This window comes from Pezoporus wallicus, unplaced genomic scaffold (genome assembly GCF_028554395.1).
Source record: "Pezoporus wallicus isolate ANWC-B61680 ecotype Strahan unplaced genomic scaffold, APGP_CSIRO_Pwel_v1 contig_3952, whole genome shotgun sequence".
Taxonomy (NCBI): Eukaryota; Metazoa; Chordata; class Aves; order Psittaciformes; family Psittacidae; genus Pezoporus; species Pezoporus wallicus.
This window is the reverse complement of record NW_026635034.1, coordinates 4,158,793-4,174,924: the sequence shown is the minus strand read 5'-3', so window position 1 is coordinate 4,174,924 and position 16,132 is coordinate 4,158,793. Positions and strand designations below refer to the sequence as shown.

The following is a 16,132-nucleotide window of genomic DNA, read 5'->3' as shown; positions in this document are numbered from 1 at the left end:
GGATGAAGATTTGTTAGCAACACAAAAGACAGAAATTGAATAAACACAATTTGTTTTAAGAGCCTCATTTATTGTCTTTGTCTTCCAAAATGTTTAATGGTGCAGATGGGAATTCCTTTGCTAAGAAGGAAATTAGCAGAGGTGTGCCTTGGACTACACAGGCGTGTCACATGCACCTCTTCCTGGCATTTGGGATACAAGTGTGCTCAAGGATATTCCTGTCTTTGGGAACATTCCTTTGGTTACTGCAGATTTCTCAAGCTCTTGTTTACGTGAGCTAATGCTGCAGGAGGCATTCTTGGCCTTCAGTTATGTTTTCCCTTTGTATATTATTGCTAGCCCAATTTGTATTTACAGACTCTTTCTTTATTCCATTTATAGCATTTGTCTAACCCTGGGGCTGTTTTCTGCTGATGGTTCATGACCAGAAGATGCCAGCTGAACACACCTTGCTCGGCAGAAGAGCCATCATCTCTCCATGGCTTCTAGGTTGGGCTGAGGCACTCAGATTTCCCACTGTGCGCTGCTCCCAGCTTTGCAGAACATGTGAATGGCACCTTCCCAGTGTCTGGAATCCCTTTTAAGCTGCTCTGTAACAAGCTTGCAGCATCCCTGTTTGTGTTAGTTCCTCTGAACATCCACATCTGGGACAAGAAATCCACTTTATTTTGAGCCCCACCTCCACTTTCATGTGTGCAGAGCTCTGATGCTTTCCTTTGGAGACCTTGAGCATATCAGAAAGCACTTGAGCCTGTGGCTTTTCAGACAGGCACTAAGTGACGAGGTGATGCTTGACTTGGGAGCCATGTTTGACTGGCAGTAGAATCTATCTTTTGTTACTTCTTGTGCTGCCTTTGCTTTTAAAAAGAAGCAGTAAAAGCAGGACACTTGCAATATTTCTTATATAAACTGCATTGGACAGTGAGCTGCAGAAATCCCATTAGACTCAAACCTCTGTATCCTGTAATAGTGTGTCCCTGCTAAAGACTCCTTTCAATTAACCTTCCAGCACTGAGTGACTGGCCCTGATTTAGCTCCTGATGTTCTCAGTGCACCTGTATGACCTTCCTTTTGCTCAGGTGCTGGTGCCTATTCTGCTTCCCTTGGTCCTTCTGACCCAGCCAGCACAATCAGATTTCTGATGCTTTAAGAAGTCTATTTGTCTGTCTTCTGTCTGTCCCCTGTCTTGCTGCTTTTCTGCCAGCTTTTCCTGCAGGATCTGGGGGCTATGGGCAGAGAGATGGTAAAGGCTGGATGGCAACGGGAAATGTGGCACTCCAGCAGCTTTCATCCTGTGAACCAGGTGGGTGCATGCTGCAGAGCACATTGATGGTTTTGTGGGCAGGCAACAGGACAGGATTTTGTGGGTTTGCTTTTGCCTTGCTTCCCAAGTTTCAGAGCCCTGGTGATCAATGCGTCTGAACCCTCGTGCTTCCCTGTCTTGTTACATGGTTGTAAAAGCTTTTCTGGCCAAGCACTCCTCAGCAGAATGGTGAGGTGACTTTGATTTCTTCAACTTTTCCCCTTGCTCCAGGGCTGCAGGACATGGGCTGAGCTGTGCAAGGTCGGTCAGTGTAGCAGTAACAGCCTGGCACTACCTGCCCACCAGGCTGACACCTCATCAGGCGGCAGCATCTCCTGCTCGAGCCGTTTGCTGGCAAAGGTCTGATTTGCCTTTGTTTCTCCCAGGGAAGAGCTGTAATGACTGTATAAGGAAAGGAGCTCTCAAGAAAACACCTATGTGGGGAAACCCTGAATTGCGCATTCTTCTTCTAATGTTTTGACATAAAAATACCACACTGGTTTTAGACTGGCTTTTTCCCTCACAGAAATCAAGTCCTTTCCTAGGGCACCTTTTATCTGTTGCAGCTTGCTGCCGGGGTGGATTGATGTGTATTCTTGGATTTGTGAGGGTGCCAAGGGCACTGAAAGGACTGTTTTAAAGGAGCATGGTAGGAGATGCTCAGTGAGTGCCCAGGGCCCTTGGCAGGTTTTAGGGAGGAGGACCACAGAGAGAGGTGCCTCCCGGGGCAGCTTTGCCAGAGGAGCAGCAGCACTACTACATTTGGCCACTGTAGAAGAAATTCCTATAAAAATGCAACAAGGCAATGGCAATTTGTGGGTAACACTGCAAAGCCCTCAGTGTTTTCTGCATTCTGCTTTGTCCAGGTTTGAACGGGAGCTTTTGGAGGAGTTTATTTTCTGTGGGTGACAGAACTAGTGTGAATTCAGCCTTCTTAAAGCAAGGAACATGTTACTTATGCTCTCCATGGCTATCCTCCTCTTTCTCCCCAGTGGCTTTGCAACATGCCAGGCATTGGCTTTGCCTGGAGGACTCCCTGAGCCCCTGCTCTTGGCAGTGCACCATCTGCCTCTGAAAGCTGCACTTGCACAGGTTTCTCTTGCCTTCCAGTGTCCTTCCTCCATTTGGGCATGTTATGATAGCCTTAGGTACGAAGTCAGAGTGGTGCAAGACAGAGGTGGGTGACCCAGCACCTCATGAACAGGACATTAAAGTTATGTTGGATGAGGATTGTGAGGATGCACTAGTGGGGCTGATACCTGACCCTGGGCCTGAGCTCCAGGGGGATGTGTGGGACTGGCTCTGTGATGGGGGTCACAGGGATGAGAGCCAGGTAAGTGCCAGAGCCGTCCAGCTGCTGTTCAACCTGATTTCAGGGTGTTAATGGGAGCAGCGGGCAGCACTGCATCGCCCCCAGCATTGCTCTCTGCCTCCCAGCCGGTCATTTGATAGCTCCTCCATGCTTCTCAAAGGCGTAAAATGGAGCGATGCTGGATTAGATGTACTTGCTGCCCTTGGAGCGCTCCGGGAGCTTCGGTCCTCGGCCCTCCCGCCTCCGGCCTGCTGGCGCTGTCGCCACGGCAACGGTGAGAAACAGCCATCCGCATGGAAACGGCCTTGCTGAGCCCAGCAACCGATCTGGGGGGATAATGGATCAAATGGTGAGTTAGGAGAGGTGAGGGGCGCTGGTGGGGAGCCCTAGTCTGTGTCACTGCGCTGAGCCCTCATCCTGTGGGCTACTGCAGCATCGGCACCATCCCCATTGCAGGGGTGCCCCTCCTGAAGCATTGTCCCCCTTGCACTGCCAGTGTCTGGCCCTGAAGAATGGTTTTCATTGCTGCTGCCCTATTTTTTTTAGGGCTAAGTCCTGAGGTCAGGGTAAGGTCCTGATAAGGTGTGCTGTTACCTGCAGCAGTGTAGGTAGGTCACTGGTTCAGTCCTGACAGGTGAGTCCTTAATGCTGGTGAAATCCCTCTCTGTAAAGGAGAAGTGGCAGCTGGCAGCCAAACAGGTCTCCTGTAACATAGGGCAGACAAATGTGTGTCGTGCAGCCCATCTGGCTTCAGGCAGCGAAGTCTGAGTTAATCTCTCCCCATCCTGCCTCCTACCTCTTAAACCCTTGGACAATTACTCTGCCCACGCTGGCTCCTTCCCCAGAGAGAGCTCAGATTTGGAGGTGATGTTGGTGCTCTGATAAGGGCTTCAGACCCAGCAGGGTTTGTCCCACTTTTACACTGGCCGTTTTGGTGACAGCGCTACTGCTGTTGGCTGCAGGATTATTAGGAGATGGGATCTCCCCAGCTGGGTGCACTGCTTCCCCTGCAGGGATTTTGGTAAACGGGGTTGTTTTTACAGCCATGTCCAAGGGCAGATTGTTCTGGAGCATCTCCCAGCTGCTTCCCACCTTTACCATTACAGAGAAGCCCAGACAACTGGCTCATCTCAAATAGTATGCATTCCTTGGTCAGGTTGACCCTGGCAACTCAGGAGATTGATAAATTCCTTCTGTGGGTTCAATTGGAACACAATGATAGGCAGCATTCAGGCCTGGGCAAGGGGCTGTGGGAAAGCTATGGGTGGCAATTAGGAGAGCAAGTTGTTTGCCTGCAGGCTGGTGCATGAAGAAACCAGTCCTGTTTCACCACCTCACCTTGGGACCTGCTGAAGGGGCTGGGGGATGAAACACATGTCTTTATCCTGCCTGGGGCCTCAGGTTCTGTTTCTTACCTGGAGTCCTGTGTGTGATGTGAAGCTTGGTCTGCTCCTGCACTGAGGAGCAAGCACAGGGATGAAGGGCCAAAAGCTGGAGTCTCGAGCGGTGTGCCTGGGAGGTACAGCAGGTATCAGTCCCAGCCCTGCTGGCTTAGTTTGGCTTTGCAAAGTGAATTGTTAAGCGTAAAGGCACAGAGAAAGGATTTCAGAGCCAGTTCTGAGGACTGCCATTACACCTTGAAGAGGCTTTGGAGCAGTTTCTAAATACAGCTTTGGGATGGCCTTTGTGCCTTCTTTACAGTAGTGAAGTGAAAGCCTTTAAGAGCAAGTCATGCTGGCAAGGTGCTCCTAAGCAAGGCCACCCTGTGCTTCTGATGTGGGGGTCTGGCTGTGGGAACAGCAAAAAGGGGAGCACATCTAGCCTGGTTCTGGAGAGCCCTTTCCTGCATGCTTCTCCTCATCTGTGCTGACTCTTGGACCACCAGCTGGGAGACTTTAGCCTTATGAAAGTATTTTTTTTGGGGGGGGGGGGGGGGGGGGGGGGGGTATGTTCTATTTTCTCTTCCTGCATTATTTTCCTTCTGTGGTCCCTCTCTTTCCTCATCATCACCTAGCATCCAGCCCCTCGCACCCAACCCTTTCTCCCTCCTGCCTACTTTAGAAGCACAAGCTTTGAAGCCTCTGTTGGGAGCAGCAATAGCTGTCAGGGCTCCGTGGCTGCAGGTAGGTTTGGGTCCCCGGGCACAGCCTCCAGCCCTCCACAGATGGGGCATAGGAAGAGTTACGAACTCCTGAGGGATGAAGGGGCCATGACAAGTGCCACTGGCTGGGGAAGCTTGGAAAGCACAGAAGAGGAAGCCTGAATCAAACAAAAAGGAATAGTGTTGAAGCTTGGCTTCCTCTGCAGCTACCCACCGTGGCCCAGCTTCACCATCAGGACGGGAACTTGGATGCTATTAGGCAGTTCATTAGTAAAACCTCTGAGCGGTTCCCACTGCTGTTAAGTACCCATTAATGCCTCTAGAGGGGAGAGGAGAGCACTGGAAAAGCACAAAAACAATCTGAGGGTCCTTGATCTCTTTTTTTGGTCTGAAAGGTTATGGGCTGAGCTTACAGGGGCAGCTGTGAGGGGAAGAGGGGCCAGGCAAGGACAACAGGAAGGAAAGCAGCATCCTGATTATCTGCAAAAACATCACCTAACTTGAACTGTTTCTTCTCCAGAGGCTCCTGAGCCTTTAAGAGCTCTATTCACCACCCTGCTTTGTGCACTTCTCCAGCCAGATATCCCCACAGCAGAGGGAACGCCAGCAAGACCTACAGATGTCCCCAGCAATGAGGCTGTGGTTAACCACCCCTGCTGCTCCAAGCTATTAGCTGCTCCAGATTATTAGTCGCCCTCTCCTCACTGGCCTGTACATGCAATCAGCTGTTGAAGGACACTGACATCGCTTACTGCTCTAATTGAATCTCAAAGGAATTGAAATTGGTTGTCCAAGTCCTGTTGTTGAAATACTCACATAAGAAATAGTAAATCACCAATTCAGTACATAAAGCTGCAGCTCTGGGTAGAAAGTCCTTGTTTCTGGGGTTAGGGAAATAATTCCTCTTTGCAGAATAATGTACTATTAGGGAGAAGGCTGGGGGCTATTTTTCCAAGCTACCAGGTGCTATCCCTGTCCAAGGGTAGGGTAACTGAGTTACACCAACTCTCCAAGATGGAATGGAGCTTATTACAGGATAAACAGACCTGAGGCAGCATTGTATCTGTAAATCAGAAGACTCATTTGTATTTCACCCCCTATATGATGAGAAAGGTCCATGTGGTGTTTTGGAGGGCAAAACCCCAGAAAGAGCAGGGTTGAACCAGTGTGAAGCTTTGCAGTCAGTAGCAGTTTCTGAGCTTGTTTCACAGAAAAAGGCTTATTTGAGGGTAGCGACTCAAAAGTTAGGAGGGAGTGGGGAGAAAACATCCCAAAGCAAAGGGGAAGCCCAAAGGGAGAAGATGTGACCCTAATGAGGGTTCTCATGTTGTGGCTGTGCTACTGACAAGTGAAGTAGTGCTGCTCAGGCAGAATGTGAGCCAGTCAAAAACAGGATTCCACACAGGCACTAAGAAAAGCAATTGGAACTGGTGAACAGCAGTGGCTGACTAAAACCAGGCCCTTCATAGTTTTATCTCAAGGGTAGGGAAATCATGAAGTGCTGTTGTTGTCTATTCATCCCCTGCAAGACAAACAATAGAGAATGCAGTGTGTGCAGGAAGGAGTGACATAGAGCTTGTGGAGGGTGGGAGAGCTTGCCTTGAGTGCTGTGCTCTCCCTCTTTCCTGCCCACTGCCCCAGAGGCCCAGGATGTGTTGCAGAATCAACAGCTCAGACTGATCATTGAGGATTTGGCTTTGGGGGTGCTCCAAGAGGGCAGATAGGTGGGAAGTGTGACTTCTATGGAAAGCTGCACAACTGGAGCACCATGCTGGAGAGCTGAGGATACAGTGCTGGGGACTTGGAAAGCAAATATTGCATGATACTGCACAGACCCAGCCACCGAACCATGCAGAAGTATCAGCCTCTTCTCTCCAGCTCAGAGTGCTGTGTGTCAGAGGAGGAAACGGGAGCTACCAGAACTAGGTAGGGAGATAAAACTTAGCACTGTGTAAGCAGTGCAGTGTATTGGTAGATTTCATGGAATGTTCACAAATACTTAGAAACCAAGAGTGGCCTTTACAAAGGGCACAGCCTTGAGCCTGGATAAGGCAGAGCTTTATCCTCTCATTGCTTTCTGACTCTCGAGTCACCCACCTCCTCTTCCCTGAATTTCAGAGACTGCAAATCTCTTCCCAATCTTATTTTTCCATTTGTTCTCTCATCTCTACCTGATGTGGGCACTTCTGCATTGATGCAATGAGCAGCTTGTGGTGAAGAGGGGTAGTGTTCGGTTTTCTCAGTGTGTTAGTACATCACTGACAAGCCTGCCAGTGCGGACTGGTGCTCCTCCCTTCCAGGGCTGGCCACTGTGCTTGGCACAGAAGCCGACCCAGCCTTGTTTAAGGCACATCAGTGCTCACATGTGCCCTCCCTATCCAGCTATCTGGGTACTGGGAGGTTTGATCTTTGCAGTTTATAGCTGACCTGAATATCTTCTCCTTTAAAAGAGGAATATGAAGTCACTTTAAGCTCAGCCATATTTCTGGAATGAGGGGGAAGCTTTTAGTGTGTCAAACATCTATGGAAGAGCCTCTCTTCTTTGCTGTCAGATCTGTGACAGCTCAAGGAACTTCCCTTTAAGATAACCTACCCTCTAATCAAATTGAGATAGCAAGAATAAGGTAGGGGGTTCACCTGAATCTTGTTTTCTTCTCTTCTGTCAAATGCAACTCAACAGGCTCTTCTAAGCAGGCAGATTTCTTTCAAAACCTGCCGTATGCCATTCAGCCTCATGAAGGAGGTTCACTGACTCGTTGCCATGGTAGCCCTTCTCTAAAGAGGAAGAGAATAGTTAATTATGCAATTTAAGAAGCTAAGGAGGAACGACAGAAAGAGAAATAACAGAAAAGAAGATGCTGGGTTTGTGATAGAACTGCTGCCTTCACCAAAATACACTGTTTACAGGTGAAATGCTTGCCCAGCGTGTGCTGGATGTGGCCAGGGCTTCTCTGGCAGCAGGATTTTGGGGAGATGCCCTTTGCCTCTGCTATCCAGGAAAATCAATCCTGTAGTCAGTTACTGCTGTTGCCTTCCCTGCTTAATGCTCCAGAGAGTCTCAGACATATTACCTTGGCAGAAATTCTCTCTGGGTGGAGCTGGGACAGCAATAATACATCACAGCCCCATGACATGCCCATGCTGCCTGTGGCTATAGAGTGGTACAGTTCAACACTTATGTGTTTTAAATCTCCTTTCAGCATTTTATTGTTCCTCAGGCCTGCTTCCCCTCTGCTGGCTTTCCTCAGGACCCCAGAAAACAGAGTTCATGGTACACAAGGCAGGAGCAAGGAGGCTGTCAGCATCAAAACCGGCAAGATCCCAGCCCCTTTAGGACTGGTATTTTCCAGCAGCATTGGCAGCTTGGGTGAAACAAAGCACCACAGCAGCTCTTTTCCAACAGGGGATCCAGACATGGAGTTGCCTCTTGCATAGCACCCTGACCTCTGCGAGCCAGGGGAAGGGGAAGTGTTACCCCATGCTTTGTTTCCAAATGTGTACAGTAAGAGGGAAGGAAGCTGATGTGACCCCATGCAGTTGTTTACTACACATGATTAGAAGGACATCTACACCTCAAGCTCCCCTTCATCTAACAAGGACAATAATAGCACAGAGGGTGAGACAAGAGCCACATACGGTGGTAAGAGGAAGAGTGCAGTCGAGAGGCAATAATAATACAGAATACTTCTGGGAACACAGCAGGAATGACTGTCAAAAGACCAACATTTTAATCAACAAACTTTATACACAAGAGGCTTCCCACTAAGGGAGTACACGTGTTCCTGCTTTTACCACCTGGGCTTTTAAGGTCCAGGATGGTCTCTCTTCAAGCTTCCCTCAACAAGTATTTCCAGGGAGGGTGGATTCCCAGAATCTATCACAGGAGCAACATTCAGATGCTGTTGCATGAACCAATGTTGGATGCTGTGTGTCTCTTGCGCTCCCCCCTCACATTCTCCTGGCCTTCCGAGGGCGGCAGCCGTTGTGTGGCACTGGGGTGTTGTCAGTGATGGAGATGACCTCCAAACCCCCCATTGTCAACCCCCTGATGGCAGCCTGGAAGAACAAGATAGCACAAGACACAGTGAACAGCAGAGAAGGCAAAAAGCTCAGGGAAAAATAGCTTGGTCCCTGTCTGAAAATCAGCTTGTTCCAGTGGTTTTACTTTGTAATTATCTTAAACCTAAGTAATTTGTGTCAGAAAACCCAGTTTAAATCTATCTGCTCCTTTCATTGGCATTCCCAGCAATTTTCCTACTTGAAAGAAGTCCCAAATACAGCTTTTGTTCTGCCTCCAAAGTGACAGAAGTCTGGAATTCTAAAACTTCATCACTAGGCACTTGAGTGATGAGTTCTTTACATCACCTTCAGAAGAACCAAGTTCACAGGTACAGGCATGAGACCAGCCAGAGTTTAAAATCCCTGGATGATGCCTGAGAAAGGAAAATGTATAAAGAAACTGGCACCTACTTTGCGTCCCGGTCCCAGTCCTTTCACCATCACTCGTACATGCAGCACACCTTTCCCACGGGCTTTCTGCAAGAAGAACTTGTTAGTGTTCTCTGTGATCTAACTACTGCTGCTCTGGCTTCCCTGGGCTCTTCCATTCCTTTCTGACCCACTATCATAGTATTCTTTAAGTAAAGAGTACGTAGTAGTGGATACAGAAGGCAAATATGGGGATTACTGCACAAAGATGCTAGGAGTAAAGGAACCTGGATATAGCCAGGGCAGCTTCAGAACTGTGCCAGGCTTTCAGGGCTGCATACACAGAAATCAAACTATCTGTGACCTAAAGCCAGGACAGAAAATGACATATCCATGAATACGTGACTGAACTGGCAAGGGACTAACAAGGCCTAACTTAAAGCTGTTTTCCTTTCTCTAGTGCGGCAACTTCTCTCCTGTGAGCAGTGCATTCCTTCTAGAGGGCAAATGAGAAAAGCAGACAAGCTTTATATTTGCTGTGCAGGAGTCCACACCTTCAGTGCCAAAACGCACACGGGGCTTGCAAATTGAAAATGAGAAATGTGCTGCAAAGCATAGCCGTGCTGCCACCACGTGGAGGCAGCTCCTTTGGATCTCAAGCACTGAGGGCGAGGCATGGATGGACCCAGGTTCTGGGGAGGTGGTGGGTGTTCCTGTCCAGGAGGATGAGGGTCACCAGTGCAGACTCACCACTGCTGCTGCCATGGCTGCGGTCTGTGCCGCAATGGCAGTTCCCTTCTTGGCATTCTGGAAGCCTTCTGTGCCACAGGATGTGTGGGCCAATGACATGTTGTCAAAGGTGACCACTTGGACGTGGGTGCTACAGAAAGACAGGGGCAAAAGAAATAAGCTGTAACAAAACTTTATTCTCACTCATCTTACTGGCATAGGCCCCGGGTCCCCTTTCTCCAGGCCACCCTCACTCAGCATTCCCTTTTGAGGTATCCCACCTACATGAACCAACCAGAGACCTCCCAGCATTTGCCTTTCCATCATCCCACAGAATCTGAGCAAGGCGGTACAACCTTCCTGGATAAGGTATACTTTATTCAGGTACACCTCAGACACTGCTTAGCCCTTTCAGACCCACCTCTTGCAACAAGCATTTTACCTCTTCTCGTTATTAAAATAATGCACAAAACATTCCTAGAACTTGAAAGAGAAACAGTAAAATATCACACTATGGATCACTACTGAAACACAACCATCTCTCATGGAGAATATGTTGCTGTACAGCTGCTGAGAAAACTGCCAGTGCTAGAGCAGGAAGTAACCTGTCATTTAAGTTATCAGCATGTAATTATTCATATCAGAATGTAGTCAAAGTATGTAATAACAATCTTACTGCTCTTAAAGACACTGTAAGGACAGTTATGCTTCCTGAATAGCACGGGGGTTTGAATTCTTCCTAGTAATGACCACCACTCTGCTGGGTTTTTTTCCTTTAAGCCTTTTGGTGAAACACTGACTGACTAAAGCCCAGGTATGTTGTAAGCCTTTGTTTTGCATGCTAGCAGGAGTGCAGCAGCTGATTTGCTTACTTATTGTACGTAGCTTTGATGTGAGCTATCGGGATCTCTTCGTAGACCTTTCCATCCCATCTCATGGAGCTCCTCTGCAGGATTAAAGGGCTGAGGAGCAGAACAACAGTTATCAGATACTCACTCTTTGCAAAGTTTTATTTCACATTCATCAGGAACTGTAGTGACAGGACAAGGGGTAATGGGTCCAAACTGAAAGAGGGGAGATTTAGGCTGGATATAAGGAAGAAATCCTTCACTAGGAGGGTGCTGAGGCACTGGCACAGGGTGCCCAGAGAAGCTGTGGCTGCTCCATTCCTGGCAGTGCTCAAGACCAGGTTGGATGGGGCTTGGAGCAACCTGGTCTAGTGGAAGGTGTCCCTGCGCAGGGCAGGGAGTTGGAACTGGATGATCTTAAAGTACTTTCCAACCCAAACCAGTCTGTAATGGTGTGATTCTGTGACACTGTGCCACTGGGGGAGAAAGAGGTGATCAAGTCTCCAACACACACAAACCGCGTTTGTGACTGAATCAAACCACTCGCTTCCTCAGCTGAGGAAACACCAAAGTCGATAAACGCTCCCATCAAGCTACAACCGGCGGAACCCTTCCGCTTCACCTCACCTCAGGTCGGCCGCGCTTTGCGTCTCCGCCTCCTTCGAGGCCGCCGCCTCCGCGAGGTCCTGTAGGCCGGTCCGCAGGCCGCGGCACACGGCGGCAGCGCGGCCCCTGCGGGAAGCAAAGGGCAGTTGGCGGAGAGGACACCGATATCCCCTCACACACCGGGATCCCCTCACACACCGGGATCCCCTCGCACACCGATATCCCCTCGCACACCGATATCCCCTCGCACACCGATATCCCCTCGAACACCGGGATCCCCTCACACACCGGGATCCCCTCACACACCGATATCCCCTCGCACACCGATATCCCCTCGAACACCGGGATCCCCTCACACACCGGGATCCCCTCACACACCGGGTTCCATACCGCCGTCCCCGCTTACCCGCAGGCCGCTCCGCGCAGCCGTTGCCAAGCGACCGCCAGCGCCGCGCTCATGGCGGCTCCCACAGCGCGCCCGGAGAGGTCGCCGCAAAGCACGGCGGGAGCGGGGAGGAAACATGGCGGCGAGCAGCGCGGTGCATTGTGGCCTGCGCCACAGCGCAATGGCAGCGCCCAGGCAGCGGGCGGCGGGCTGGGCACGGGGAGCTTGCACCGCGGCCGCGCCCCGGTCCTGGCGGCTCTTCGGGGCCATGTGCCTGCTGAGGCTGCCCCGCATCACGCAGCCGCTCGAGAAGGAGGAGGAAGAGATGACGGCTCTCATGGGGCAGGTAGAGCGGGGTGTTGGGGCCGTGCAAATGGCTGCTTGGAAGGGGAGCACACGGTGTGGGGCTGGCCAGGGGCCATGGGTTGGGAGGCGATAACAGCGCTGCACGGCCAGTCTGGGGCACCTTAGGTGATGTTGTTTCTGACCGTGAAGCCATAGTGAGGACTCTGTGTGAGACTTGGGTATTGTGGGGCTTAATAGTGCTCCCATGTTCTTCCTGGAAGATGTTGATGTCCCTGCTGGTGGCTCCTGCTGTGATCACGGAAATTCCCCTCATCTTTCATTCATTGAGGTAGAACTGGTTTAATTCTATGTGCCGAGTCCAGCCCAGAGTGCTGATGGCTCAAGAGCTCCCTGCATTGCCTTTCTAGATAGAGCTGGAGAAAAGCCACTATTCAGACCATGAAATCCGCAAGCTGGAGGAGGAGGAGCTGATCCGGAGGAGGAAGGAAAGCGCCTACGATGATGAAGTGCCCGGCAAAACGGTCATCATGGCTCGGGACCTGGAGGACAAGTGGGAACAGAAGTTCCTTCAATTCAAAGCTGCTCCGAGGATAACAGGTACAGGCTGAAGTTCAGGTGGAGTGAGAACACACAGATTGTTTGCCGGACACAACTGAGTGCAGCTCAGTAGAGGGAAGGTATTCGCTGAGTCTTTTTGTTTTAAAGAGAGTTGACTCTGTGACAGCACTGTTAGCACATGAGGAATTGACTGGCTGACAAGGGAATTGGCGCTCTCATGACACAAAGATGTTGGTTCCAGACATAGAAATGTTTGGTTTCTTTGTTCACAAGCTCTGCCTAGCTCTCATGTTGAGTTTTGTCAAGGTAGAGGTCCAAGCTTCTTGCTATAAGTTCCTTCTTAAACTGAGTGCAGTCTAACTGTGGGTTCCAGCTGAATCCTGCGATTCTGAAGCATTTCTGTCTAGATCTTGTTCGATGTGTTCCTGTCTGTGTATTATTACTGGGAGGGTGTGAGATGCAGAGGGTTGATCAGGGGGATCAGAGCAGTGCTGCCGGGAGACTTTGTTTCCAGCATGTGTTGTTTTTTGGCAGATGCTGATGAAAGCAACAGTCGAACATCACTGAACAGGAAGCTGGACAGGAACCTGATGCTTCTGGTGAAGCAGAAAATCGGCAACCAGGAGCTGTGGCTCCTGCCTCAAGAGGAATGGCAGCCTGGGGAGACGCTGCGAAGCACGGCTGAGCGAGCCATGGCTAACTTCTTAGGTGTGTAATTTGCCCTGTGCCCAGCCCTCCCTCCACTTTGTCCCAGTGGTTTCCTTCTTGTGCCCTGTCTTAGGGATTTTTGCCATCTGCTGTAGTGAAATCACCTCCCATCTGCTGGGAAGAGGTATTTCGTAGCAGAGGGATGGAGCTCAATGGAATGGGTTTGCTGGCAATAGCTGTGATCCTGGCTCTGTAAGTGCTTACTGTCACAGAGCAACCACAGTGTGCAGAGAGCTGATGGGGCTGACAGGATCTCTGCCTGCCACCAGCTGCACTGCTGGGCCTGGCCCTCACTGATGTTGCAGGGGCAGACTGGTGATGCTCTGTGGCTTGCTTCAGGTTTATGGCTTCTCTTTCCCTCTTGTCACCCTGTGGCAGATGAGTGATGGCAAACTCATGTTCTTGCTTTTCCCTGTGGGTTGACAAAGCTCAGTTCCCTCCCTCTGTTACTCTGGGAGGACTTGCTGGACTCCAGACAAGCTTGGTTTTGTCATGAGAAGAGGTTTGCAGTTGACTGTTTCTGCTGAGAGGGAGCAGTCAGTCTGAACCAGGCACAGGGAGTGGCTTATGCTGCCTTTTTGTTACTACAGGAGAGCAGTTACTGTTGCTTTGTGTTCTTACCTCTTGTTTTCTTTTTCTTGCATTGCTGGGGTCTTGCAGGAGACCACATTGAAGCCAAAGTCCTGGGGAATGCTCCATACGGGATTTACAAGTATAAATTCCCCAGGGCCATCAGGACTGAAGATATTGTGGGAGCTAAAGTATTCTTCTTCAAAGCCTTCCTCCAGAGCAGTGACTTGTCCCAGACAGAGCTGAAGGGGAATCACCTGTGGGTCACAAAGGACGAGCTGGGAGATTACTTGAAGCCAGAATACCTGAAGAAAGTCAATCGATTCCTTCTGGACTTGTAAGGGATGGGCTGTGCTCCAGCAGATGGGGAGGATGTGGGATGCAACTCCAGGGAGGAGCACAGCTGCTGCTTTGCATGGTCTGTGTGTATGAGATGTTAATGTGGGCTCTGGAGGATAATTTGCCTTTGCCTTATTTGCCACTTCTCTTCACCAGGCCTGTACTGAATAAATATTAAAACTTCTACTTGGAAGTGAAGTTCTCCTGAGGGAATTCTGTGCTCTTGTTGAATCCTCCTCCTCCACTTCTGCTGGAAATGCATGTTGTGATCTTTTCCTCTCCCAGGTGTGTGATTCCCTGGGGCTGTGGTACCCAGGGGGCTTGCTTTCCTCTCTAGGCTTCTGTCATAGTCTCAAACTCAAATGGTTTCTTCTATGCAGTGGCTAATGCTTGTCTCTGGTACCTGGTCTTTAAGAGCAGCACTGGGGGTTATCTGTATGTCCAGGTAGGAACACAAGGCTGAGAAAGGTGGGTTTCTGGGGAGAGATGGAAGCTGGGGTATTCACAGTTTGTTAATGTTTAATCTGTGTTGGAGCTGCCTCTGTCCTAGAGCCCATGATACATGGTGGCTATGGAGCACACAGATGCACAAGGAATAGGCAGCAGCTTTCTTTAGCTGAGTGCTGCTTTCCCACCCACACTGCCTTCCTCTTGAGCCTCAAGTTATAATAACAGACACTGAAAGAGGGTAACACTTGGGCAGCAACATTCTGGGCTGGAAAGGTAGCTTTTCTTGGCTTGGGAAGGCTGCTCTGGCATTTGCTACCTCCTGGGGACAACCCCAAAGGTGGCTCTGGGGAGTTCTTGGCTCCCATTTGTGGTGCATTAGGCCAGCACTGCTAACCCAGGCCAGCTGGGTCTGCCTCAGGTGGCCTTGACACTATTATCCCAATTTCTTTATTAGAAGATCTGTCCTGGGCTTATATGGTGCTGTCTGTTTCTTGGAGGGTTTTTCCTGGTTATAAATGTTGCTGTGGGCTCAGGGCTTGCTGGACCTTACAGAGAATCAGTGGCAAGGAAAGAGGGAGGAAATAGCCATCATTAATCACTGGGAGAGAGTTCAGCTTCCAGAGGTGGAACTGGAGATTGCTATATGTATTTTATCAATCCTTTGGGAGCTGTTGAGCTGCAGGCCTCAAATTAAAGCTATCCTTAGTCATGCCACAAGCCATTGGGGTTGGGGGTAGGACAGCAGCCTTCTATTTTCTAATGCTGGGCACTTTGGGAGGTGCAGGCTTACCATAAATTACCAGCAAAACAAAACTTGGGTTTCTTGAAGCACCCTTCCAAGAGGCTGTGTCTGCAACAAAGAGCATTTGAAAAGAGGAAATTAACATGAATATGTGCCTGAAAAACTGCAGATGCTTTGGCTGCTGCCTGAGATCAGCATTGCTGAATGGGATGCTATTGCCTTCTCCAGCACTGAAAGCCCCTGCAGAAGGGAGAGGTGAGTCTTTCTCCTCATCAGCCTAGGGGCCCATGGGTGCAGTCAGCCCTGATTAAGCTTTTCTCTTCCCCTCTGTATCAGGCTGTTGCTGCCTCTGTAGCACACAGCCACTGAGCAGAGCTTTGTGGGCAAAGGCTTAGTGCATCCCCTTTGCCAAGGTCTCTGCCCTGTTTCCCATGCCAAAGGCAGGTTTTGGGTAGCTGGAACAGAACTTTCAAAGCATATAAAATGCTGTTCAATCGTTCTCAAAACCAGGAGCACAAAAGAGAGAAAAAGTTGCAGTGAAAGCTTTCCGATCTTCAAACCCAGGCAGTTCTTGCCCTCTGACTTACTTGAGTGATGAGGCTTTGGGCATTCTCTGTGCTGTGTGAGGCGTAGCTCCCTTCAGCAGTGGGAAGGTCAGAATCAACAGTCTCCACAGCCTTTGTTCTTAACCTGTAGCAGATGTGTGAAAGGCTTGGTCTTTTATGGAAGCTGAAATTGTTTTTTCAT

General features: G+C 49.9%; 2 protein-coding genes and 1 long non-coding RNA gene across 3 annotated transcripts; 1 reads left to right on the top strand and 2 right to left on the bottom strand.

Annotated features, from left to right (window-relative positions):
- Positions 1–49: 49 nt before the first annotated feature.
- On the bottom strand, positions 50–8,189 carry LOC130606648 (uncharacterized). The gene is made up of 3 exons (XR_008974034.1): positions 7,354–8,189; positions 3,210–3,319; positions 50–2,941 (listed from the first exon to the last, which is right to left on the bottom strand). It is a non-coding gene; the product is annotated as an uncharacterized LOC130606648 (long non-coding RNA).
- Positions 8,190–8,421: 232 nt separating this feature from the next.
- On the bottom strand, positions 8,422–11,851 carry MRPS11 (mitochondrial ribosomal protein S11). Its single transcript, XM_057423092.1, has 6 exons — positions 11,734–11,851; positions 11,349–11,453; positions 10,746–10,835; positions 9,895–10,024; positions 9,187–9,252; positions 8,422–8,772 (listed from the first exon to the last, which is right to left on the bottom strand). The coding sequence occupies exons 1-6, from the start codon at positions 11,784–11,786 to the stop codon at positions 8,665–8,667; spliced, it is 552 nt and encodes a 183-aa protein (XP_057279075.1). The 5' UTR covers positions 11,787–11,851; the 3' UTR covers positions 8,422–8,664.
- MRPL46 (mitochondrial ribosomal protein L46) lies at positions 11,834–14,386 on the top strand. The gene is made up of 4 exons (XM_057422970.1): positions 11,834–12,058; positions 12,426–12,615; positions 13,111–13,284; positions 13,945–14,386. Exons 1-4 carry the CDS (start codon positions 11,849–11,851, stop codon positions 14,193–14,195), a joined length of 825 nt encoding a protein of 274 aa, XP_057278953.1. The 5' UTR covers positions 11,834–11,848; the 3' UTR covers positions 14,196–14,386.
- Positions 14,387–16,132: the final 1,746 nt, after the last annotated feature.